The sequence below is a fragment of the Microchirus variegatus genome (assembly GCF_963457635.1).
Source record: "Microchirus variegatus genome assembly, chromosome: 15".
In the NCBI taxonomy this organism is placed as follows: Eukaryota; Metazoa; Chordata; class Actinopteri; order Pleuronectiformes; family Soleidae; genus Microchirus; species Microchirus variegatus.
The window spans coordinates 4,461,478-4,489,475 of NC_139816.1; the positions used below are offsets into that span (position 1 = coordinate 4,461,478).

At 41.6% G+C, this 27,998-nt stretch overlaps 1 protein-coding gene across 1 annotated transcript in view; it reads right to left on the reverse strand.

The window, feature by feature from the left end:
• Nucleotides 1-1,474: 1,474 nt before the first annotated feature.
• Nucleotides 1,475-27,998, reverse strand: part of LOC310937361 (cadherin-12-like) — a gene marked incomplete at both ends in the record, with an annotated part of 89,621 nt that continues 63,097 nt past the window's right edge. Inside the window, 5 exons of the mRNA XM_083901604.1 lie at nucleotides 1,475-1,989; nucleotides 6,027-6,278; nucleotides 8,087-8,207; nucleotides 12,374-12,495; nucleotides 19,501-19,637. Of these exons, the coding sequence (XP_083757730.1) occupies nucleotides 1,475-1,989; nucleotides 6,027-6,278; nucleotides 8,087-8,207; nucleotides 12,374-12,495; nucleotides 19,501-19,637 (1,147 nt within the window). The remainder of the gene's footprint in view (nucleotides 1,990-6,026; nucleotides 6,279-8,086; nucleotides 8,208-12,373; nucleotides 12,496-19,500; nucleotides 19,638-27,998) is intronic.

The window sequence follows — 27,998 nt, forward strand, 5'->3', positions numbered from 1 at the left end:
TTGTCTGCTATAGTGTGCCCAAGAAGATGGAAGTAGCATGGTATGACGATCACATTGGAAAAGCTTCTGATTCACAAGTCCAATCGCACAACTCACACTTTTATAACCTGGATCATCCACACCTTTGTTAAAAGTGAGGTTTATTGCACTATAACATCATATATATCTTCTTATACCTTACCCATATAACTCAACACATCTTTTGTTGCTGCTCGGTTAAAGTCATTTACTGGTTGTTCAGCCGCCTGAAGGTCTACTGTACCTGTTGAATGTATAAATGTGGGAGAGGACAGGAGAGGACAGGGTGATCTCTGACTGGTGAGGTCTCTGTATTGTCTGCCACCGGCTGCCCTGGCTTCCCTTCAGGCTTCCCATTACATCGCCATCAGACCATGGCAAGAAAAAAAAAAAAGGTTCCAGCCGCGACCATTCAATTGCTGAGGAAATTGGGCCATTTCGGTGCCACACACTGAATCCTCGATGTGACTTAGCAAAGAAACATATAATGAAACACTCACCTTAAAAGCAGTTATTTGTCCATAGTTGTGAAGAAAGCAAAAAAAAAAACAGACTCGGCAGAAGAAAATTGCAAGTGAAATGTCAAAAAAAAAAAACACACACAGCTGGAGACTGAGTGTGTGTCTTCATGGGAGATTGGGATTATGGATTTTGGCACAGTTATAGGTCATCCAGCTCCAATCACCACAGGAAGGCGTTTTGTCCAAGTGTGGTTTATTTAAGAAAACAGTGTTTTATTACATGACTGAACTGCTGTATTTAGCCCTAGTTATTCGTCTTTTTTACAACTCTAGTACAAGTCTATTCACAGGAAACCCACCTAACAGAAACATACACTTTCATGTGGGCCTTGATTAATTACAAAATTTACTCGAGTGTCTCCCAGAAAAAGAATATTAAAAAAAAATACAGATCGATGATAAATAGATAAATACACACACACAAAAATCCTAATAAAACTCAATCAATCAGCCAATAAATAAATAGAAGAATAAATAACATTCAAAAACATCTTTGGCCAAACTCAGGCCACGTTGTTGTCCCAGCAGGATCCACATTGGTCTTGGTAGGTGGAGGTTCTAGAAGGAGCAACACTGGATCTGGATAATGGATTAGCGAGTGAAAGAACAATTATATTGAGGCACTTATAAGGATGCTGTAGGAAATGACAACATTTCCGTGTGTATGCGTTTTTATTTCCTCCCCCTAAAAGGAAGAAACGGACAAAAAAACAACATTCAATAGAAAGATAATTGAATAATTTGCTTCGTCTAATCCGCATGTTCCCATCACGTTGTTTACAATTCTGGGACTGAAGCGTTGGTTAACGAAAACACGTAAGAACAGAAAAGAGTGAGAACGGATGTGACGAAACGAGGGTGAAAACCGAAAAAGAACATTGTTACATATTTGCTTTTTTTTGTGTGTGTGTGTGTGTGTGAGTCTGTGGACAACATCAGTGTCTGTTCTCCGCGGTTGTCGAGTCCGACCGAGATTCCGATTGTTCCCCGAAAATCCCCGCCAACGTCTTAAAGCGGGGCCCCCAGTCGTCGAGGTAATCGTAGTCCTCCTCCTCCAGCTCCATGGCCAGCGAGTCGATGGAGCTGAGCGACTCGGCCGCGGAGCCGTCGCCCTCGTAGGCGTACGTGGCCAGCGAGTCGTACGGCGGCGCCGAGGCGTCCACGTCGTGCTCCCGCAGACGCTGGCCGATGAAGTCCCGGATGTCGGCGCTCTCCTGGGAAACCGGCGGCCTGGGATTCCGCCTCGCCTCGGGCTTGACGTCCCTGCGGAACAGGTTCTCCTTGACCACCTTGGGATTGCGAAGCGTCCCCATGTCAAAGGCGTGCGTGTCCTCCTCGCCGCCTCCCTCGTCGTCGTAGTGGATGACGTTGTCGCGGATGTCCTCCTTGGACGACATGAGGGTCTCCTTTTTCTTCTGCCGCCTCAGGCCCACGTAGAGGACCACGATGACTGAAGGGACAGAATTGCACGTTAGCGCGCGACAGACACAAATTACTTCAAACACTACCTGCGATGAAGCCTGACATCCTAACGATCGTGACTGTGGTGATTTCAAAGGATGTCAAGATTTTTGGGTTACAGCGTTTCTTTCTTTTAGATGACAGGCGTCGTCTAAAACGAGATGTTAGTCACCGAGTCCAAGTTGGCTCAGCTTCCATAATAAATGCCGTAAAACATGTCTTAATTTGTACAAAATCTTCTTGTCAACATTAACCTAGCGTGCCATCTAAGTCAACATGGTTTATTTATTGAGTATGCTACTTTCACACCACACAAAATCTCATTCCCATAAGCTACAATTACACAAATCCCATGCTAATTAGCTAACTTTAGCTTGTTAAAGCACCAGGTAAGATGGTACATCTAAACTTAAAGATATGCTAATTAGCTATTTTAACTTATTAAAGCACTAGGGAAAATGGTAATCCCCAAACCTAAACATAATTTGTTGTGTAATTAGCTAACTTTAGCTTGTTAAAGCACCAGGTAAGATGGTAAACCTAAGACTCAACTTAATGCTATGCGAATTAGCTATTGTTTAGCTTATTAAAGCACTAGGGAAAATGGTTAAATTGGTAAACCCAAATGGTAAACCCAAAACCTAAACATAATTTGTTGTGTAATTAGCTAACTTTAGCTTGTTAAAGCACCAGGTAAGATGGTAAACCTACAACTAAACATAATGTTATGCTAATTAGCTATTTTTAGCTTATTAAAGCACTAGGGAAAATGGTAATCCCCAAACCTAAACAAAAGTATATGCTAATTGTTAACTTTAGCTTATTAAAGCACCAGGTAAGATGGTATACCTACAACTAAACTTAATTATATCATGATTAGCTATTTTTAGCTTATTAAAGCACTATGTAAATGGGTTAACCCCAAACCTAAACTCAATTTGTTGTGTAATTAGCTAACCCTAACCCTTAAAGTATTAGGTAAGAGGGTAAACCCCAAACCTAGACTTATTGATATGCTAATTAGCCAACTGTAGCTTATTAAAGCATCAGGTAAGATGGTATACCTACAACTAAACTTAATTCTATCATGATTAGCTATTTTTATCTTATTAAAGCGTTACGTAAACTGGTTAACCACAAACCTAAACTCAATGTGTTGTGTAATTAGCTAACCCTAACCCTGAAAGTATAAGGTAAGAGGGTAAACCCCAAACCTAAACGTAATTATATGCTTATTAGCTAACTTTAGCTTATTAAAGCACCAGGTAAGATGGTAAACCCTAAACCTAAACATAATTCTAAGTTAATTAACCAACTTTAGCTCATTAAAGCACTAAGGAAGATAGTAAAACGCAAAGCTAAACTTAATGTTATGCTAATTTGCTAACGTTAGCTCATTAAAGCACTAGGGAAGATGGTAAAAACCCAAGCCTAAACTTAATTTCCTGCTATTAAAGGCTAACAGTAGCTTGCTAATGTGCCGAGCTAAGATGGTAACCCTTTTAAAGATAACCATTTTCAGTGTCATTGTATGTTCTGGCATTAGCAATTAGACTTTCCACTCATGCACCAGCCACTTCATTGTGTAAACTCATTCAGCTGCTTGTTTTTCTAACAGCGCTTCAACAATAGTGCTCTATGGAATCTCTTTACTTCCTTTTGAAGTGATTTTAAACATGGCATGGTTGTTTGAATATCTCAGAAAGTGCTAATCTACTGGAATATTCATGCACAATTATCTGAAGGGTGATGCAGCAGAGTGGTCAGGAAAAGAGAGCGAATATCCAGTATGAGTCAGTTCTTAGAATTAGAAGAAAAGCAACAGTAACATGCAAAAAGTATCCCAAATAATAACCACGCGTTACAACATAACGTGAAAATATCTACGATGTACCAAACCTTGAAAAAGATGGCCACAATTAAGCACCTCGAGCACCTGCTTCACATTGAAATACACTGAAGAAAATCCTCTTTATTCGATAGCAGTACAACAAAAACGTATCTGAAACGAAGCCCTCGTGTTATTGCGTTTTGACTTTGTCGCACGCTGCAAAAACAATGTGCAGCGGCAGCACAGTCACTGTAAGCACTGTTAACACACAGAGGAAAACACCCAAAACAACTGTTTACTGGTTTTAGCATCACGTCGCCTCAGAGGGGGCATGAGGTTCTGCATATTTTGGGCACAGCAGCACGACGTAATGTTACAGTGAATTTCCTCCTCTGCCTTTCTCCTGTCAGTGCAATCTGTCTCCCTCTGTCTCCATCCTCGGTGGGAAAAATGCAGTAAAATCTGTGGGAGGTTTTTATTTATTTTTATTTTTTTTCCTGTGGGTTTTTTTTTTAATATAGAGTTGCATCTCAAGGGGAGAGCAATGGGCAGAATAAAAAGTGAAGTCATTCAAATAAAAGAGTCCAATAAATACATAGAGACTGGGGTAAAAAAAAAAAAAGGTCTCTATACTTTCATTCTCCCCTCCTTCTCACTCCTTCCTTCCTTCCTCATTCTGAATTTTCATCCACCAGAGTAAAGATGGGGTGTCAGCTCCACCCAGTGGCGCCTTCGCAGTACAGCAAGCGACACAGATTGAACACCATCTTGTCAATGGCTGCACCCGAACCGCGTCAGAGATGAAAGTCTCTGTGCCTGGTCTATTTAATCTACCTCATCATTTCTCTGCACGGGGGAGAACCGCGACAACTGGGTCATCCTGACAAATCCTGCACAGGAAGTGGAAGTGGCTTTATGCAAATTTGATCTGCAAGCATTGTGATTTCTTTTTCTTTCCCCCGCGTGACAGTTTTGGCACCAGCCTCGCCCCAGGGTGCGCGAGTCGTCCTAGGAGCTTTGAAACACACCATCGACAAACGTCACAGCGGGAAATGCATATAACGATAAGACGATTCCCATTGAAATCGCACCGATGGTTCGTTCTCAAAGCCACGTGTTAGACAAAGGAAAGGGAAAAAAGGTAATTACGGCTGGATTCAAAGGTCACGGCTATACTCTTGACTTCCGCTGTAAAACGAGACCTTCTCTAACAACCGGCCCACATTTATAATTTAGAAAAACGATGCCATAAACCGACATTTACTTCCTCCCCGCTATGCAGATGAGCTTGGACATTAATGGCAGGGAATTAAAGAGAGAGGGGCGGGGGGGGGGGGGGGGGGGGGTTTACAACTGTGACCTTGTGGGAAATGTGCCATAAAAGCCAGGGAAGCTGCCACGGGGGGCAGCAGAAAAATCGAATTTAGTTTATAGGGGCCGAGCGATTCCTCCCTGCGATCTCAAAATGTCTGAGCGAACGACCTAGAATCATACGGGGCGCTGCAATTAACTGCACACACTCGCGCACACACGCATTTTGAAGTCAGGTGCCGTCAGAAACCGGAGCGATGCACCTGAATGAAAACAGATTACGAGTTCAAAGCGAGCACAGTGGAAGTGAGCGTAGGTTTTAACCCCATTTTCCCAAGATAATCAGCATTTAAAGAAAACACCACCACCATCCCCTTGAGATTCCTTTGTTGTAAAGACGCAGCGGCAAAGCTGCCGTCGTTGTTGTTGTTGTGTTGTGACATAATTAGCTCTGCTGCTTAAAAACATAATAGACGCCGCCGACGTCTTAAGTGAAGTTCATTTGCAACAACAACAACAACGTGGGCTTATAGGCGACCGATTAAAAACGTAAATAACAGTCAATCAACATTATTATTACACTGTGAAATCTGTTCAAATGTCACAATCGCCTCCAAAACTAACAGCACTGACTGCATCGTATAGTTCTCGGGTATTAAATCACACCCTGTATGATAAAAGTGTGATATCTTGTGCTCATTTTCAGAAAAAAAAGGCTTTATTTTCAGGTTTATGGATGTATGGATGGATGGAGGCTCAGATCCAGGCTAAAGTAACTCACAATAACCCAAGGTTTCCGACACATAGTCACTGTCATCGCTTCAATTTCTGACCTATTTCCAGCTTCAATATCGAGCGGCCTCACAAATAGACACCCTGCTCACCTAACAAGATGATGATGCACAGCAGGATGGCGATCAGAGCTCCCGTGCTCAGGCCCACGGGCAGGAAGACGGCCTCGGCGCTGCACGACAACAGGGATCCGTCCGACTCGCAGCCGCACACCCGGATGGTCAGCGTGCCCGTGCTGCTCTTGGGCGGGTAGCCGTTGTCCTCGATCACCACGGGGAGCAAGAAGATCTCCTGCAGACGCCGGCGAAAGCCGCTCCGCTTCGTCACGATTCCGGCCGTGTTGTCTGGAGGGAGGGGGATAAGGTTAAGACACCGGATTGGATTGGACTGTTTTTGCTTTTTGTGTGTGAAAACCGTGAGTCTGGAAAAACCCTCTCGGAGTCTGGAAAAACCCTCTAGGCTACATTTTGACGCTATTTGGTCAACGACAGAGGAAAAATGCAAATTCTGTCTTGCCTTTTTGGATCTAAATCTTCTATTTTCCTCCAAATAGGAGCATCGTTTACACATTTGAGATCAAACCTATGTTCCGCGCTTTGTGACCGGGGAACATAGAGCCCTTTTTTAGAGAAAGGGTCCTATGTTCCCCGCTGTTCACCCAAAGGGTCCTATGTTCCGTGCTTTGTATGTGACCGGGGAACATAGGACCCTTTTTTAGAGACCCTAAAAAAGGGTCTCCTGTCACATACAAAGTGGGGAACATAGGACCTTTTTTAGAGAAAGGGTCCTATGTTCCCCGCTGTTCACCCAAAGGGTCCTATGTTCCCCGCTTTGCATGTGACCGGGGAACATAGGACCCTTTTTACCTTAACCCTAACCCCTAACCCTAACCCTAACCCTTACCCTTACCCTTTAAAAAAAGGGTCCCCTGTCACATACAAAGTGGGGAACATAGGACCTTTTTTGGGAAAAACGGGGAACATAGGACCCGGGGAACATAGCTACGACCCCATTGCGATCATGAAATCCTCATGAAAAACTTTAGAAAAACGCCGTTCAGCGACATCCGTGTTCACACACAGTCTGTATGATTTCACCTCTCCACCTTCACTCTGACAACTTTAGGGATCTGCGACTTAATCATTTTTTTTTTGTTTCCACAAGCTTCGGGGCGGATTTATCACCGCATGTGATAAATAATAGATTTTTTGGGGGGAACAACTTTGTCAGAGGGCCCCCGAGGCGTCGGGACGGCGAGCGTCGGACCGGAAGGTCGACAGTGAATACGAGAGCGCGCGAAACCTGCCTTGCTCGTGTCTGACCCTGTCGAAGCAGGTTTGTTCCACTGACAAAGCTCCGGCCACATTTTCCAGACAGGAGGGCCAGGCGTTTTTTTCGCACACCTCGCATGTTTGAGCACAAACTGAGATTTTGTTTTCCGCTCCCCGCACACTCTCCCCCCTTCCTCTTGTTGCTGCTGAAACCTGTCCGCCCGTTGCCCGCGGTGTTTGCATTTGCTGTCCCTGCCGATCAGATCTCGCCCCTCGTGTTACCTGCGAGGCGTCTGACAGTCAAGGAAACTGCAAGACACTGTGTCCAAGAGGTAAAACAGGCTCAGAGGTTCAGAGATTCAGAGGCAGGGCCTTGTCAGGGCGAGTCAACGCATTCGTTTTCCCGGGCTGCATCCTTTCCCTGTCCCACTTTTTCCTTCAGCAAACATCAAAGGTTCTCGGGCCAGAGCATACATTATGGATGCATGTGCTCCATATCATGTGAAGACTTCTCAATGTTTACGCTTCAACTTCTTTCTTCCAGCGCTTGGTCTCATGTGACCACTTTTACCAACTTTCCTAAAGCGAGAATGTTGTGTTTGGCATCTTAAAAATGGCTAATTTGTGTGGTTTGTTCAGCTTCGTAAGACACATTATTGTCATAAACACTCACCCCACACTTCTGCAAACCTCTAATGAAGTTCCACGTGCTAACCACTAGATGGTGCACTGCATTGTTAAAACATTAGAAACTCCATTTTTGTGTTCATATAAGTCACATTAGACCATGAATACTGGAATAATGGTGAGTTCAAGGAACTCATGGATTTCATTTCATAACATTGTTGACTGACCGGCTTCAAAAATGATAAGACACTCACTTCCAAAGTCCCGGATGGTGAAGTTCTTGTTGGTTTTCAAATCTTCCTTCACAGATTTGAAGGAGAACTGTTGTCCAGGTGGAGGCAGATCCTGATCTTTTGCACCGAAGGTTTGAATCACCTAGGAAACGAAAAAGAGAAAGAGTATTTCAGACAGTTGTTGTACAATCATCCTGGTTTTCAAACCAAGAACGTTCATACAGTGACTGTGAAGCATATGAAGATTAATCTTCTTAAAATGTAAAACATTTAGAGCTGGCAATAATACTTGGATTGCAAATATTTAATCCTGTGGTCTTCTGTGTAAATCAGATTATTCGACGACAATCAGAGGAATCAAACAAAACCTCGGTCGGACATTCAGACACTGCTGAAACACGGCAGTGAACTCGGACTTGAAATGTTCTGATTTACATTTTTAAAAAAAACAAAAAACAGTGTGATGGTTTAAAGAGTTGCTGATGTTCTCACAGTTTGATCTGCTCTGTACAAAGAAACTCGGCTGACTCAGTCTCCTCTGGACCAGACTGCTGACAGACCCAACCTCCTCCTCCTCCACGGTCTCGTAGCGTTTTTTGAAAAGAGCTAACCGTGCTACCACCAGTCCTTCTTGTTCTTCACCTCGTCCCTCCACACACACACACAGAAACAACGCTGTAATCGATCATAAATATCACATAAATGCCTCACTTAGCTGTAAATTACAACACTAAGTCTTTGGACTGATAAAAAGACTGATATTTGGTGGGTTAGGGTTTTGGTGGCGTGGAGCCATCGCTGATAATTACACTCAGGCCTCCTGCCCGGTTACATCCACCTGACCGTGTTCCTCCTGCTCTCGTTCACCTCTCAGTGTTTGGATAAAACTCCCAGCAGAGCAGTGAAGCTGACACCAGGTGTGATGAGTGCTCTCCCCCCCCCCCCACAACAGATGTACACTCACTTCTCACTAATATTGATTTCCCTCCGCAACCAAATTAGCTCTGCGATGACTCAATCTGGAGCTGCGTCTCCAATAATAACGTTCTAACGTTCCGGTGTCATCTATCAAACTTAATTGTTTGGGTTTTTTTTTTTTTTTTTCTTTGGAGCGAAGCATTGATGTCAGGAACAAGTTTGTGTCGGTCAAAAACTAATCTGTGCAAAGACATAGTGCACTTTTAATCCATCACTGTCCGAGGAGAAGAGCAGCATCATCATCATCATCATCATCTCCTCTAATGCCTTTATTATTATTATCATTGCCATTATTATGATTTAGTAAATCAGATTAGAACCGTGTATTGAAGGGTATTAGTGCCACATGTAAAAATAAATAAATAAAACAGCATGAACTCTGAAATTAGTCATAATTCTGAACTATGAGGAAAAATTCAGAATTCTGAGAAAAAAAGACACAATTCTGAGATTAAAGTCGTAATTCTGGGGGGTGGGGAAGTCAAACTTCTGAGATTAGTCAGAATTATGCGGAAAAAAAAAAGTCAGAATTATGAGGGAAAAAAAGTCAGACTTCTGAGATTAATCAGAATTATGAGGGGGGGGGGGATCAGACTTCTGAGATTAAAGTCAGAATTGTGAGGGAAAAAAGTCAGAATTCTGAGATTAAAGTCAGAATTATGAGGGAAAAAAGTCAGAATTATGAGGGAAAAAAGTCAGAATTCTGAGATTAGTCAGAATCGTGAGGAAAAAGACAGAATTCTGAGATTAAAGTCAGAATTATAAGAAAAAAGTCAGAATTATGAGATTAAAGTCAGAATTGTGGGGAAAAGACAGAATTCTGAGAATAAAGTCAGAATTATGAGGGGAAAAAAGTCAGACTTCTGAGGAAACAATCAATAACAATAATGAGATTAAAGTATTAGTTAGTAGTAGTTCAGAATAATGGCCAGATTAATCCATTGTGGAAATTTTTAGGTTGCAGCCCTAATATGTAAATAATCTCAGTGTAGTGACATTTTATGTAGTCACACAAAGTTCCAAATCAGCTGCAACAACAATAAAATCAAATATTTATCCACAAACAAAAGTAATAACATAAAAAGAAATGAAACTAAAACACACACGACTGTAATTAATCAATCAAAAACTCAAACAAATACAATTTTCTTGTTTTTTACGATGACGATCATTTTCTCTACTGTTTCTACAAAAGAGGAAAAAACTGAACAACAGCGTTTGTCAGCTTCTGAATCCACAAAGATTTGTCACGTTATCTAATTGCCGTATTAATTCATGCACAAACGCTCCTTGTCTTTCTTTTCTCGCGCTCAAACACGAGCGTTTCCTCGGCTTCCTCTCCAGCACGAGTGCTGCTCTAACCCCCGGTGTTATCTGCTGCCATTGTGTGCACGGGAAATGGCTTTTAAGTGTGTTTGTGTGTGTGTGTGTGTGTGTGTGTGTGTGTGTGTGTGTGTGTGTGTGTGTGTGTGTGTGTGTGTGTGTGTGTGTGTGTGTGCGTCTGCACTCGGGCGGCTGCATTGTACGCTCAGCCTGATAAGAGCGCCGGGGCTAAATGCTGCAAATGTAAATGTAATTATACCACGCATAACAAACCGATTCAGGCAGTTAGAGCATTCCAATGTGCATGGATTTTTATGAAAAAAAAGAAAGAGGAACACATTATAAGTGTGTTTGTTTCCTTTGTGTCGGCCTTTTTTTTCTTTTTTTTCTCATTTCACACTTGACCGCTCGACCGGTCAGGGCTGCAGAGAAGAATCGATCATAAAAATAAAAGACAAATTCCCATTTTATCACTTTTCCTACACACAGCTCTGACCTTTTTCTAACTTTATGCCACTCAAGTCCAGACATGTTCACACCAGAGCTCTGAAACACACGTCATTACTACATTTATTTATCATTCCCTATCAAAACACACACTTAAATATTGGAACAAAAGCCAGTGTTTTGCAATGTAATTAAGGAAAGTTGTGTCCCCTTGGTAACGGTATATATTGTTTTGTATTTATGCTCATTTATGTGCCCTTTTTATTCTTCCACGCATAAAATCCAAAAAATAGACAAAAGGTCATAGTAAGACGTCAAAAAACGAGACAAAAAGTCATAGTATATATAGTAAGACGTCCAAAATGTGAAAAAAAAGTAATTGTAAGACGTCCAAAATGAAGCAAAAAGTCATAGTATATATAGTATGACTTCCAAAATGAGACAAAAAGTCATAATATATATAGTAAGACGTCCAAAATGTGAAAAAAAAGTAATTGTAAGACGTCCAAAATGAAGCAAAAAGTCGTAGTATATATATTATGACATCCAAAATGTGACAAAAATCCATAGTATATATAGTAAAATCTCCAAAATGTGACAAAAAGTCATAGTATATATAATATGACGTCCAAAATTTGACAAAAAGTTATAGTATATATAGTAAGACGTCCAAAATGTGACAAAAAGTCTATAATATGACACCCAAAATGTGACAAAAAGTCATAATAAGGTGTCCAAAATGAGACAAAAAGTCAAAAAGGTTTCCTCCAGACTTAATGATAATAAATAGTTTGCATTTATAAAAACGTGCATTAATCTGGTTTCATTATGGAGTTCTGTGACTGTGAATAATTTCAGTTTCATTAGCTCTCCTCGTTGACTGAAAATGCTCAGTCCTCTCATGTAAAACTTGAATGTTAACAGTGAAAACTACTTTAACTTAAATAGTATGGACTCTGACTCGGTCAATGAAACAAAAACCAAACAACAAACACAGGTGGATTCCATGTTACCAGGTTCCTTCAAAAACCTTCTCCAGCATCAACACGGCCTCCCTCTCCGTTTCCGAGCGTCTCGACTCAAAGTTAACGACTGAAAAACGCAGGAAGCAGCCGCTGGTTTGATTAAAACAGAGAAACACCCTCAGCGTGACCACGATTCAACAGTAATTTGACAGAACTTCCAAAGGAGCCGTTTCCCATATAGATGCCACTTAATGGGCTCATTTACAGGAGCTCACCATTCACTGTGCACACACAGGAAATATATACCATGTGCTGCATGTTGGTGATGTACAGTACAAGACACTGCTTTTTGCATTTTGCCTTGTTTTGTATGAAAACACTATTTTAATTTCCTCACATCACACAGAAATCGACGTGTTTATATCAAACAGCTCTCGGGTACAATTTAGCACCCTTTTTTTTTTTTAACGTAGTGTTTCATAACCACCTCCACACAACGCCCCCTACTGTAATTTACAGTTGTCAACACCAATTAATGCAGGGAAAATGGTATGGAGAAAAAAAAACACACACACACACACACATATGTACGTACCTGTCCTGTTTTAGCGTTCTCACACACAAACGTCTCGTAAGGACTGGAGAGTTCAGGCGGGAACTCGTTGATGTCCAGGACGTGGATGGTGACGGCGACGCGGCTCGTCAGGACTGGACTATCTGAGGAGGAAGAAAAAAAAAAATATATATATATAAGTATACGTCAACACAGTATAAACACTAACAACTATAGATAATACACCTTTTTTACAAAAAAAAATCCCCCAATTCACTCCACAGAGTAACGTTATAATGTTATATGTAGTTGTTATGGCTCTTTTTCAGGCTCTAATGTGTCATATCACATATTTAGTCGTCGTGATTTCAAGTCGCTATATAATTGTGCAGAAATCGCACTTTCTGTTCGTGAAAACGAGCCACGGTTGTGCTGGGAAAAGGATATAAGACACCTCTATGTTGCACATTCTTATAGCCTCTGTATATTCTGTTAAATTAGTGAGAGTTTCTATTCGTTTGACGTTTTTTATTCCATTGAAATCACCTCCTAAATGTGTTGTCAACTCCTCCCCACAGTAAATAAATGAATGCATTTATCAAATAAATGATAAATGTGCTCTCAGAGCCGGACAGAGTTGTGCACGAATGCTATAAAAAACATGTTTTTTTTCTCTTCCTCTTTTCTAACCCTAACCCTAACACCTTATGATAAGAGCGTATTATCAGTGCAGACGCAGGATGGCAGAGCGCGTTAAGAGGCTGTCACGCCCCCGGTGTCCTTGAGCAGATGCTCCGCAGCAGATCTGCTCGTCCATTGTGAGACGGCTGTGGTTTGAGCACCGGGACTTATTTATTTTATTATTATATATTTTTATGATGCCTTTGATTGACGACGAAAAGGAGAATTAAAATAAAAACAAACAATAAATGCATCCCGTGCGCCGCCCGCAAATAAAGCAACACCTCACATTATGGGATATGGCTCTGTGGAGAGATTCATTTCTTTACAGGTTCCTCTTCCTCCTCCTCAGGTTCTGTTATGGGTTCAGCCATATAAGATGTGCAGCCCATATTAATTATAGCGAGAAAGCCCTCTGGAGAGGGACTAACGTGGATCCAGGGTTGTTTGTTACAGTGTTTCCTCACTGCAGGGGCACAGCGGGGGGGGAAATGTTCTTTTTTTTTTTTTTATGTGATAGCCTGAATAAAGGTAAACTTTATGGATTTGATGTGGGAACAAGCTTTTTTCCCCTTCTCTCTGCAGCAGGGGAGCTTTTGCACTTGCACTCGTGGCGTAGGATCGTGCGTAGATGGTTGGTGACGGTGAAGACTGCTGTGTCGTCTCCGGGGGGGATTGGAGCTACGGCGCGGCTCGGTTGCTAACCCCCCCGTGTCTGACCTTGCAGGAGCAGGCAAATCTGGGCGACTAACGCCGATGCTTGGACGGCAGAAACACCAGATCTCTGAAGTCAGCGAGGGCCTTGAATCTTTAGCCTCTTTTTTTTAAAAAGAGATGGCGCTATACTTTCAAATCCTCCGGATCAATGAAACGTGTAAAAAGTCGGTCTATAACACACATGTGGATTTATGTATTTATGTGTTTCCAGTTCCAGTTTAGAGATTACGCTGCATCTGCAGTAGTGCGTAAACAAAATATGCAGCCAGTTATTAGGGCCTGGTCAAGGCACAAATCCATGATTCTGTTTTTAAAAATGTCACATCACGTGTAAAGAGGATATCCAAAGTGAAAATGCAAATAGCCAAAACTGTCTTATTGTGTCTGCACCGTCTTTACATCTGGTTTCCTGTTTTATTTTGTAAGTGTTTCCTTGACTTCCTGTCCCGGCTTCCCTGTTGATTGTCTGCCCCGCCCTCATGTCGTCCACCTGTGTCCTGTTTGTCTCACCTGTGTGTTTCAGTGTCACTTTCACAGCTGTATTTCATGCGTTACAGTTATTATGTTACGTTGTTAACATTTTTGTGATTAGGATATAGAATTTTGTGGCAAATTTGAGTCTTGGATTAACACCAGCGAGTGTGGACAACAGCATTACTCTGGAAGCTGATATACCAGCGTTAAGTATATGAACATTTCCAATTTCAGAGAGCAACAATAGGCTGCATCCAGACACCTCTGAAGGAGAAGACGCCTCAGGTGAGCTGCTTGGTTGTAAAGCTTTGGATTGTGGGTAAATTATTGTGTTGCTGCGTTCACATAAGCAAATTAGAAGCAATTTAGGAGGAGAAACGGAACAACAAAGCCAGGTATGAAAGCATTTGTAGGCTTTGTGCTATCAAGTTTGTTTGTTTGTTTGTTTACGTCACATTTTCAGTGTCATCTTCCACGTGTATCTGGTCACTAACAAAATCCAACTTTTATACTCGAACACGCGTTCCTCAGTTTCCACTTTAAAGTCACTCGGCCATAAGATTCATAATTGGAGATGTTTTTTTTTTTTTGACACACGTTTGCACAATTCGCAGCAATGATGAATTGCATTCAATTCATATTCAAAGCACTTACTGGAAAATGAAGTGACTCTGACTCTGGAAAAACAGCACGTATTTGTGCCTGTTTCTGAATCAAAATAAAGAATGAGTTTTCAAAGGAAACGGCAGCGGAACAAATAAAAACGCTAAGTTTCAGACATAATAGACATTTAACTTCGCAAATGCCCCGACTGAGAACAGTGAGATCTGAGTTCCTTCATACTGGAGTTTAAAAGCATTTTCTGAAAGTCCTTTGCTGCAGCTCATTCTTCCAGGAACAGAACATTCACATTTTGCACATTTTTGAAACAGAAAGCCACAGAAAGTCTTGGGAACGAGCAGAAAAAAGGAGTATTTACAACACTGATGCACACATCAGCCTATAAATATATCCATAAAGTGATGAGTCAGCACTTTCCCCCTCATCTCATCTTTAAAAACTCTGCTTCATCACTCACTCGCTCACTCACTCACTCACTCCCAGTACACGGCCAGTGACGCACCCTTTCCACCACTAGATGGAGCAATGGCACCGCGTCTCTCTGCTGTGACACGCGCTCCATTTGTTTCATTAGAAAATCAGAACCCTGCATTGCTTTGCTTGAGTGGTCGGCCATAAAGCTGCCTCCTGCCTCCTGCACCACACACTTATACTGGATATAACTTTTTTTTTTTTTTTTTTTTAATGAGCTTCTTTTTAATAAAAGTGACACTCTTTGCGAGCAGGAGCACAAATCTGTAAGAAAGTTTTCCCCGGCAAATCAGAGAGAGAAAGCTTCAATCTGTTAGAATAAGCAACGAGCAAATGAAGAACACAAGAGCGGAATTAAATTCAGCGGCAATAAATAGACGGAAAGTGCGTTCACGCCTGTGCTCGCGTTCGCCTCCTGCCAAGGTTATTATTGCATTAAATAGATCTTGACTCCAAAAAAATGGCCGGTGGGCTTAAAGGGCAGAAAGCAAGAGCGTTAATCTTGGACCCTGGCTCTTGTTTAGGCCGCCTTCTGTCTGTTGTGTGTGTGTGCGTGTCCCAGGAGAGCTGCAAGACACCGCTGCTCTCATTCTGCTGCATGACTGCGGTTTGTCTCGCGGTGACCGAAGACACAATCCTCCCAGCGAAAGCGTCTCCAGCTCTCAGGTGTGTCGACGGCTGCTCGCGTCAAACCGCGCGACGAAGAATGTCATCAGGATGATTCATTCTTCTTTGGAAATGTGCAAATGAAGGCGGGCGTGGGTGGATGAAAGTGTCTTTAAAGAGCAACGGAATGCGAAGGCGCACAATAGATGCAGACACGGGGGTCAAACGTTTGTCTGTCTGCAGAGATTTGTTTACGTAAGTGTTGAGAGGCTACTCGAGAATGCAGGAGGGAAAAAAAAAACATGTTTTTTTGTGTGCGAGGCGTTGTGCGTGCAGGCGTTTAAGGCGACTGTGGCACGCACTCGTGCTCTTCACGGTTCAGAGGCTGAAACCGAAGGCAGACGGACCACAGGAAAGAAAAAAAAACAGTGACGACGATGATGATAATAATAGAGCGAATCACTGAGGGAGCCGTAATAACAGCTCCACAACGCGCAGAACGCTGAGTTCTGCCAGATCTCACTCAAGGTCAGAGACACGGTTGAACCCTGAAGTTGGGACACAAACCCTGGAGTGATGGTTTTTATCTCCACACGCCCGCTGAACCAGTGCCAGACACTGGTTTCTTTCTCTTTTTATTTTTTTGTGTCCGTCCATCCATCCATCCATCGTCTAACGCTTCATCCGTTATTAGGGTCACGGTGCTGTGGGGGCGAAAGGCCCGGGGGTCACACTCTGGACGGATCAGCCGGTCCATCGTATAGAGACGACAACTCGCACTCGCACAGTTTAGTGTCCGATTAACCTCTGCGTGGTTTTGGACGTACGGGAGGAAACCGGAGAAAACACACACGGTCAGAAAGGCCTGGACTGGGATGTGAACCAGCAACCTTCTTGGTGTTAGGCCTGACTATGGATTTGTAACCTAATTTAAGGGTAGTCGGTTTATTCTTCCTCTTCATCAGGACTTGTTGTTCTGCCTCTGTTTAGTCTTTTTATGAACAGAACTGATGTAAGAATATTTGTTTGCTGTGTACTTCTTGTGTATACAGCAAAACTATCAGACCTGACTGAGGGAGCGTCTGCGTGTATACAGCAGCAGAGCGAGGGCGAGTGGGCGGGCGTAAATTCTCCACTCACTTCGTAGAATTTACTTCTGAAACTTGTCTCAAGTGCTTTTGTTTGCAGTTTTCACACTTTACTAGCGCATTGTTGCTGTTGCCGCCGTCCGTCTTGGCATTAAAACAAATCACTTCCTGTTTGCAACGCCAGGAATGTCGCCCGGTGACACGAGATCAGAACGCCACTATTCTGAGAAACGAGAATTAATTTGACACAATGGTTTAAAAGATATTTAACCCTCTTGTGACCATCATGATGATCAGTTCCGTATGGATTTATTTAGATTTTATGGCTGTAGAATTGTCCAAAAATGATAATTCATTGAGTGCTTCTGCCCATTTTTTTTCCCAAGATAACTTTCACTCTCGAAATCTGGCAGTTATTCAATGTGGAAGTCCTGAGGTTCTACCTTAATTACAAGTATACGTGCGCAAAAGCAATGTTTCTCTACTTTCCGGTAGTTTTTGTAATTTTGTAGATATCACAAACGGTCAGCGCCGACATGATGGTAACAGAATGGCTTAAAAGTGACACACTACAGCTTTAAGTTTCAGATCATCATCATTCTGTGAGATATACAGATATTGCGATATCACGATGGAATGTTGTGATACATTTTTTTGAAGCTCGTTTTGCTCTTGACTGCCCCCTCCTGACCACACGAGACACACAGTGACCCCCCCCCCCCCCCCCCCCCCCCCCACAGGTCATTTCAGTTTGCGATCCCTGCTCAAAGATAAAAATGTGTACGTCGGTAATTTTCCCCCCCTTTAGAGCCTCGAAGATAAACAGATGCCGGTGATAATCGTCGCCTCTCTGCCTTTTTTTTCCACACAGGGACACGCAAGGCGACGAGTGCCGCCGTCGCTGTCAATCTTCATGAATCTCAGAGCTGAGAGGTAAATGGGATCTGATGGCGTGAGTGAAGTGGCAGCGGCAAATTAATGCACTACATAGAGAGTAAGAGTTGATTCAATTACTTAATATTACAGGTTTGAGGAGAGTTTATTATTTATTTATTTATTTATTTATTTAGGGGGAAAATGTCTAAGCACAATCTTTCCGAGCGATATAAATGTGAGTAAGACACACTTACCAAAAACGGTTACTACATTTAAATTCAAAATACCGAGGTCTTTTAGGCTTCGTTTTCTGAAGTAACTGGCAACCCGTGGTTGCTCGGCAGCTGAGACTCTACTGACTGCAATGACTGGTAGACGGCGGTAGGTGGAGCCACATGACGCCAAAACATGATTTCAAAACATAAACGTGATTTGCAGTCTGCAAAATATTTTTTTTTCATGCAAATATATACTTTATTCCTGAGTCTCTGTGACATATTAGGAGGATTTTATGACCAGTTGCTTAAGATTTATTACATAATGCACCTTTTAAATCTGTGTGAAGTCTTAGCTTGAGATCAGAAATCATGTCCTGAGCAGCATTAACAGCCGGCTCAGTAGGTTTCTCCATGGCGAGCTTTTACTCTTCTGCAAAGGCAGGAAATTGTCCCCCGATAAACATCAGTGCTTCAGGGAAAAAAAGGGAACCAGAGAGAGAAGCAGAAAGGCCGGGGTTCAGAGTCTGACCTGGGGTTTTAAGGTGTATAAGAGAGTATAGCGAGAGGTGGAGAAAATGCTGCTCGATTCCCTTTTTTGGTCAGGAATCAACTGAACATTTAACGCACTTCTCTAAATCCCTCCCTCCCTCCCTCCCCTCCATCCGTCCATCCATCCAGTGCCGCTTCTTGACGCACATTGAAAACAAAATCAGCGTGTGTCACCTCCACGACCTTGAGGGGAAGTGTGTAATATCGGTTTCCAAGGCGACAATGACTGGGGGTTTTAGCAGCGGCCCATATTTCACAGTCCCTCCTAATGAATATACAGCGTGGGTAATTTTGATTGAGCACCAGGCTGCCTCTGGGATAATGACTTTGACGGTTCTTAGCAGATTTGATGACTTGATGACGATGGATTTGCTTATTTATCCGGAAATTTGCTCCACTTCCTTCATAAAAAACATAATTAGCTTGATGACACGTCTTAAAGCCGCGGCGGTGGCGTCGGCTCTGCTCTTCTTCTTCCCTCGTCTCGCACATCTGTGGAAGGTTTCTTTTACTTTACTGCGGTGTAAGTAAAAGTTGACTCTGGCACAGAGCGGCGATCGCTCTCCTCCTCCGATTGCCAATGTCGTCAAATGTGTTTTTGAAGAAAAGAAGCGGCAGTTAAAAATGAAAACAGAGTTGAGCGGAGGCGAGAAAACGTCCCGCAGATACCGTCCTCCGTCCTCCGGGGGAGTCGTCGTGCTTTATTGTCACCTATAAACCTTCCCCAGAAAAAATGGGATTGAGTATTGACTTGAGTTAAAGTGTGTTAAAGCCTTCACACAGATTATGGCTTAGGAAGAGGACACTGACTCTATCTCCCCTCCCCCCCCCCGCATGAATCACACTCCCATCCTCTCGTCATACTTACTAAGTTTGGTGGCCACGATGGAGATGTTGTGCTGGGCGATGCTCTCCCGGTCCAGCAGCTCGTTGGTGGAAATCGTTCCCGCCACCGGATCGATGTCGAAGAAGCTGTCCATGTCGCTCTTCCAGTCGATGGAATACCTGGAAGGAAAGGGAAATGTTAACGTTTTGATTTGATCTGTGTCTTTTTAACGTTTTAAGCTTTGGTCGACATGTGGAACTGCAAGGGACGTTGACTCATTATTGATCAGATTTGATGATCGCAACTGTCCTTTTGCGTGATCATTAACCCGGGAGCAGTGTGGCAGCCCTTGGGCAATGGATGCCTTGCTCAGTGTCCTCGGATTTGAACTGGCAACCCTCCAGCTACAAGCCTGATTGTCCAAGGACTTCCCAAGAGAAGATGTTGGCGGCTTTCTGAGCTGGTGACATAAACCTTGAATCTTATCTAAAGTTAGAAGCGTTTTTGTGATTGTCGTGATTGTCGTTTTAAACGTCACAAAACTCGGTATTAAAGCACCTGGACACATTAGCTTGAGAAAGAATTGTGGATTTGTTGACGCATGGTTCCATACATCATTTTTGAGTGTGACTGAGCTGAATTAACCACTCGAAAATGCGCAAAAAGTCGTCAACACTCAACAATTCTGATTACTCAAATGATTATATGCTTGCTTATGCTAATTAGCATATCCCACTGGTCTAAAAACCAATTAAATCCTGGATTTTAACTGTTTTTTACAAGTGGTAACGTGTACACAAGCACAGGTTTTTATCAACTTTTGCTCCAATTGGCAATTTTGGGGGAAGTGATGCTAATTCTTACCTAATTTCTAGCCCGATGCTGAGACGCTTCACTCATTAGCAAACCTTTATTTTTACAATTTGGGCTCAATATCTTTTAATTGTATCATACTAAAATTGCATAGTATAGACTGTAACATCAACAGTGATGTCAGATTATGTTCACACAGGTGACAACACTACAAACCATAAAAACCACTTGTATATGCTTTTTTTTTTAAAAAGCCAGTTCACCCGGGTTAAAATACCCTTTAATTTAAGATAATTTATTGAGGATAATACCCTGCGGTCTTGAGGCAATAAGATGAAAAAAAAAACACACAATATTCATGCCTCGGGGAAAGTTGTAAAAAAAATGGGTCAGATTAGAGCCAACACTGATGGAGGATTAAATGACATTAATTTTCAACATAAACCAAAAATTAACCCGTATAATTAGCCCGCCGAACCCCCAAGGGTGCATGAATTAGGTGCAATATAATGTTGGCATAGCCTTCATTACTCATTCTGATTGGTCATTCCCAGAGAAATGTGCTGAGGATTGCATTTGCGTTTCCAATCCGGTAATGGGGCACGCGTTCTCCGGCCGTGCTGAGCAGACACTTTTTTTTTTTCCTTCTTCTTGGGAAACATAAAAATGAATTTTTTTGGGGCCCTTTTTTTTCTGAAGCCATATCAATCAGAGAAGCATCTCTGGTCTGAGTCGCAGCGAACGCAAATAATATACAAAAGTGATGTGAAGCCAAAGCCACTCTCTGACAGCAACCATTCATCACGCCATGCCATTTGATCTTAAAAGGCAGTTTTCCCATTAATAATTTTGTCGTCATCCTCAGTGGAGTTCCCCGGGGAGAAAACAAGTTGTTTTTGTCTTCTTTCACACAGAGAAAGTCAGGGGTCGGGGGGATTTTAGTGCCTTGCTCCACAACACCGATGCTTAATTTCTCATGGGTTTGAGTCGGTCGGAGTCGGGCCGCTCCATGCCACCATTCTTTCACATGGATGCTATTTGATCTTAAAAGGCTATTTCTCATTAATATTAATCCAGCCTGTGTGGATTTTTTTTTACTGGACTTCACTCAGTCATTACAAGAAAAAAAAAAAAAAAAAAAACGCCTGGCATGAATTCAACCTCCTCCTTTTTTTTTCCCTTTTAATGAGAACGATAATCAAAATCACTGCAGTCGAAATAATCCTCGCATCAAATTTTCTGTTTCCACCGCGTCCACTCCTCGACTCTCCTCCACCGCCGCCGCCGCACGCCGCCTTAAAGCGAACGCGCTCGCCGCGTCCGAGCAGTTCAGAGTGAGCTCTCTTTGATAAACAGTACGAGCCAAACCTCAAATCAAGAGTTCAAGCGATCGATGGTTTGCAATTTCTTTCCTCGAGGCAAAAACTTTTTGGGAGGTGCGATTCAAGCTGTTACTGACGTGTGTGTATATATATATATATATATATTTACGTTCACAGCGTCAGCGTGCCAGTGCTACATAAGCAGAATACTGAACGCTGAGTTTTCCTTGAACATGAAATAAACGATGTCATAAAACGATCATCAGTTGGTTAGATGACACGCGACTTAAATTGAAATTACCGGCTTCACTGACGGCAACGTTGCAGCCAGTTTATTCACAATTAAAAGGCAATTTGCGAGTCACGTCGTCTGTTAATCTGGGTTTGGAGTGGTGTCTGTTGACACCCGGTCTGACGCCAGAATGCTCCGTTAGCGTTGCGACAAGAAAGCCTCACGACTCCTCTCAATAACGTCTCGACCACAGGAGAAGAAGGTGAAAATGTCGCCTCGCCTGTATTTTTCTGTTTTTAAAACCTCTCTAATTTGGTCCTGCTTCACTCGATCAGCGTCAAACTTTGCAGAGTTGATGTTCACATATTGTACTTTGTGATTTGATTGAAGTTTAGAGCTGCAGCTGCATCATTCCAAAGAGACACTCATTATAAAACAGTAAGACATTTTCACTTTCCAGAAACCCTAATAGACCCTTTTCACAGCAGATACTAGCAGGTCGCACTGAATACTTGACACTTTAACGTGTAGAACAGACCTGGTGCTGCTTTTATTTTCAGGTTCTTTACCCAATTCATGTACATACGTGTACTTTCATGTGCAAGCATTGTGTATGTGAGAGGCTCTTTATTACAATGTCGGCCACCTTTTCTTCTCTATTGTTTTTTGGTGGAATTTTGATTGAATAAACAACATAACGTTGGCGTTTTTACTGAACCTACTTCAACTTTTAATTGCCTCATCATAACATTTATTCTTAACCAGTTGCGGTTGCTGTGAAAACAAGGTAATTTACTGCTTTTTTTTATGAAGAGACAAAATTAATATTGAATTACAGAATTGAGCCTCAGCCTATTGATCCGGCCCTCTGCAATATTTTCTGTTTCTCATTTGCCACCGTGGGAAAACAAAGGAGCATTTTGTTTGTTTGTTTGTTGTTAAACTATATACAGTACATGCTGCACCCGTATTTTCTGGATGTACTCCAATAAAGTGATTGACAAATACTTATACTGGGCTAAAACTTAAGCACAGCGCTGTATATCTTTAATAAGCGCCGCCATCACGAACAGACAAAGGACAAGACAACAACCGTCCCTCTCCTTTTTTTTTTATCCTCGCGCTTTGAGATTAAAACATGAAAAATCATTTCCCTTCTAATTAAATCAACTTCTGAGTTCTTCCTTTTTTTAAAAAAAACAGAACAGAGCCCATCATCAACAGCTGTGAAGAAGACATCAGGCGTTCAGCTTTAGGCCTGACTCAGTACCACAGGCTGCAGATATGAAAATTAATTACAGCCTTATCTCCTGCTTTAAACTCCAGTGTTGTTAATTCAGCCCAGCTGAACACTAAGCACAATACGCGAGGTAATTTAAGAAAACGAAAGAGAGAAGATGTGAGTTTATTTTCCACGGCTATTGATTTTTTTTCTCCTTCTTTTAAAAAAAAAGGGGGTTTAAGGTTTTTGCTGCTGAGGCAGAGCCTGTAAAGTCCACGGCTATTGCGGCTCCTCGGGGTTCTTCTGATTTGTGTTATTACCATTTTAGACAGAGGCTAAAAGTGCAGTGTTTAAAACTCGCTCAAAAAAAAAAACTCCAGGGCGGCTCTTTTAGAAAACGTCCAACAATGCAGTATTCATGATGCCCTTTTTTGGTTCCCTCCCCCGAGATAACGCCGCTAAACCGCAGAATCGGTGGAGTCTGAAGCCTAAAAAGCGTATTTCCCTATGCATGATGGGTCATTGGCTCTATTGTTCCGACGCGAATAATGCACGGCTGGCTCTCTGAAGGCACACGAGTGAACAATGTCAGCTGTGATATTGATGAATATTTAAACTGCCGGAGACAAAGTGGGGGATCGGCAGAGTGGAGGGCATTAGCTTTTTGTAGTTTTTTTTTTGTTGTACAAATATCTGCCTTTTTACTCCTGTCTTTTGTTGTCCTCGCGATGAAATATTCATAACGAAACAACTCCACGACGGCAACAGGTAAAACGTTCGTGTTACGCCGCCGCCGCCGCCGCGCCGCGTCTTTTGAGGAGCCATTACGAGAAAACGACGCACCTGAGCGAGAGCGCGCTAATAGACTCTCTAATAGACTGCAGGAACGAGAAAAAAGGGGGTTTTCTCATTCATTTTTTAACGCACTTCTTTTGTCTTTGGCAAAAAATCGACTCTATTGTTATCTACCACTCTGGGGTTTTTGTGAGGATAGTGTGCGAGAGAGAGCTAAAAAGAGAAAGAGAGAGTGCCTTTTTGTGTCGTAAGACAAAGAGACTGATAAAGAAAGGGCACGACTCTGCCCGAGATCAAATCGGGAGAAAATTAAATAGCCGTGTTTCTAAAAAAAAAGATCACTGATTGATTTTTGTTCTTTTTAAATAACAGGGAGGGTTCCTCAGGTCAGGAAAAGTTATTAATAATAATAATAATGTCTTTAATTCTTTGCCGCTGAGCAAATACTGGCAGTGGGTGGCGCTAAAGTCGCGGTCGCCAAGGAGGAAAAACACACACTTTTACAGAGCCTAACTTGTTCAAATGTTGTGAATTTTGGTTAAATTTAATTCAAGGGAGGATCAAAAATTAATCAAAACAGAAGGCGCTCATTTTCATGCACAGCATATGTCTGCACTATAGAGGGAAAAGGAGATTCTTAAAGTATTTATTTTCCCCTTTTGCTTCTGCGGAGATGTAATTACACTGAATACGGAACTGCTTTTATATTATACTGTGTATATTCTGGCATCAATGAGTGACTTTCGTTGGCTTAATTCGGGGGTTTGGGCCAAAATAAATGGACACAAACTCAAGCCAGGCAACGTAAATATGGCTAAACCTTAATATAACGACATTACCCTGTCCTGCCAAGTCCAACAACGTTACTGGCAGTAGTACATCGGTGCATATGTCCAAGTGAAGAATACATAATCACCAAATAACTAAGTAAATAGTCCCAATAAAAATTTTAAATAAAACATACAAATTAAAGCTTTCAGAAATAGAGACAAATGCCAGCTGGCAGCGCCATTAAGATTAAAATTATATTTGCTCAATAACAATTAATCACATTAAGGAAGCGGAGCCAAGTCCAACAAGTATATGCAATAATTAATAATCTGAAATTGGCATCCAGTGGTTTCCGTGCCTCTGCTGACCAATCGTTTCAGTCCTACACACGTTTTCCAAACTCCAGTAATGATATTCTTGTAAATGTCATTCATAAAAACACGTGAACACAGTTTGATTGTTGACCTTCAGTGACCTACAATCACTTCAGTTCGACGAGATCAAACCCATTACTTGTGAGGTCACGGCGGCCTTGGCGTTCAACCATTGACCTTCAACCTTTAAGCAGTTAATACTGATCGTGAGGCAGATGGCTGAAACAATTTCAGCAGTCGGCCTCGCCCTGAAAAAGGATCCATTGAAAATATTAGCGAACCTCTTAAGGAATCATTTTAATGAATTTTTGAAATTGAGGAAATATTCCATTTGCCCTGATGCACTTTGACAGTGAGCTGACTTTCTTCAAAAAAAACAAAAGTATCTTGAAATGACTTGAAATGTTCTATACTGATAGTCATCATCATCCTAAAGAAGGATCCATTGAAAATATTTGCAAACCTCTTAAGGAATGATTTTAATGAATTTTTGTAATTGAGAACATGATCCATTTGCCCTGATGCACTTTGACAATGAGCTGACTTTATTCAAGAAAGCAAAAATATCTTGAAATGACTTAAAATTTTCTATAATAGTAGTCGGCATCATCCTGAACAATGACCCATTGGAAATATTTGCAAAAATTGTAAGGAATGATTTTAATGAATTTTTGAAATTCAGGAAATGATCCATTTGCCCTGATGCACTTTAACAGTGAGGTGACTATTCATAAAAACAAAAAGTATCTTCAAATGACTTGAAATCTTCTATAATAACAGTCAGCATCGCTCTGAACATAGATCCATTGAGCTCAAGTATCTGTGGTTTGCATGAAGTACAACCTTTGACCTCCAAACTTTGAGCAGTCAATACTCGAGTCGAAGTCGATGTTAGTGCCAAATTTCGGAGGATTTTCTTTAAGACATCCTTAAGAGAATGTGCTCACAAACCAAAATGCCTCCAGCCACAGAGCAGAATACAAGTGCTCCGTCAAACTAAAAGCAAGCAGCCAAAATAAGACGTAAGCTTTCTTTTCTTTAATCTCCTAGTAAAATCATGAAATAATGAATTCCCATAAAGCTCCACTCCCGTGAATGAATGTTGGAATAATGGCGTAATGACATAAGAGGAGAGAACATAAGGCGCGTCAGACGCCGCGGCCTCGCACGCAATCGTTGACCCTCATTTAAAACGTTTAATACGGTTTTATCAGTCATTGTCAGAAAATAAAGCCCAGATAACATCCGCATTCATTTATCAGTCGCAGATATGCAAACACTAACGACCTTTAATCTTCGTGATATTGTGTGTTTTTTTTCCGGTCGACGTCGTCGCCAATTTTCAGAACCGACCCTCCGTCGGTGTCACATGTTCTACATAGACTGATTAGTCCTCGAGCCGATGAGTTAAAACGCGGGCGATAGTCCTCCAGATTAAAGCGGCCGATGACGTTGATGAATGGAGACTGGAGACGGTGATGAATGGATTAGAGTTCCAAAACTTTCAATCACGGGTTTCATTATCGCACCACTTTCGGCCTTAAGCTCTTTTGTCCTCACGGGAGCAACCGGGGAGATTTGGTTCGATAGTAAAGCCTTTTTCAAAATGAAGATGTGCACTCAGATCCAGGCCCTTTTGCTTCATTCACTTTAAGTTTTCATTAGGCAACTGTGGCCGATGTGAAAATGATTTACAAAGCACTGCTTTAAAGAGATTAGATTTCTCCAAACAGAGGACTTTCTTTAGTTTTTCTGTCCTGGCCTTTCTGGACACTGTCTGTGTCCTCACTTCACCAAAAACACAATCTGAATGCAGTCTGTAAAGCATCAACAATCAGGAGCAATTAAAATAGATTAAACATACATTTTTGGGGGCCTAATTTCTCACTATCTTTACTCCTACAGAAATAAAGTTTCTTATTATATTAGTATCATAACTGTCTGCATGTGAATGAGACACGGCAAACCAAATGATTACAAATAACTAACCTAGAATATATGATTTGACTAATCCTGCTCTAAAATATGATTGATATAACAAAAAAATCACAATACAGAATCTGTTTTTCTCGACTTTAACGCGATGTGATGCACGTTTATTGAGTTTCTTGATCTGACTAAGACCAGAAAGTAGTGCTGTCAAACGATTAAAGTATTTAATCGCGATTAATCGCATTAAATGCCATCATTAACTCGCGATTAATCGCACATTTTTATCTATTCTAAATGTCCCTTGATTCTTTTTTGTACCATTATTTTTCCTCATTTTAATACTCTTATCAACATAGAAAAGTGGATTGGCTTGCTTTGTGTAAATGTTATTTGCATATTTTGGCATATACTGTAGTGTAGGGCTGAACAATTTATCGAAATTTATCTAAATTGCAATACAGCTTACTGCGATTTCACGACACAATGTTTATAATATAATATTTGTTCAAGCCGAAATCTAATTTTAGATGAATTATTACATTATTAAAATTCTATTAGACATTATTATTATTATTGTCAGACAGACAATCACCCTGGCAGACGAACTAATCTATGTTACCGCACAATAATAACAGAGGCTGTTTATCAGCCCGCAGTTCTGTGAATAAAGAGTCGTTCTTTAACGCAGCCGAAGTAGCGTGGTTTAATGTGTTGTTGCCGTAACGAGCTAATCCGAGCTAAAGGAGCTAGCGGAGAAGCGCACACCCAAAAAGAGCGTTAATCGCGCGATAAAAAAAATTGACGCTGTTAAAATGGGTTCGCGTTAATGCGTTAACGCGTTTAACTGACGGCACTACCAGAAAGTATACTTTTTTATAATAATAGGGGAAGCAAACGGCAAATTAAGTTAAACTTTACATTCATTTTCATGCCACTTGGCAGAGAAATTCCACAAAAACTGCTGATGAATCTTTAAAAGTACTGAAAAAAGTATAAAATATGTATGTCCTCTTATTCAAAGACGTGGATTTTTAATGTTAATTCGTCCATTAATGGCTGATTTTATGCATTTAAACGCC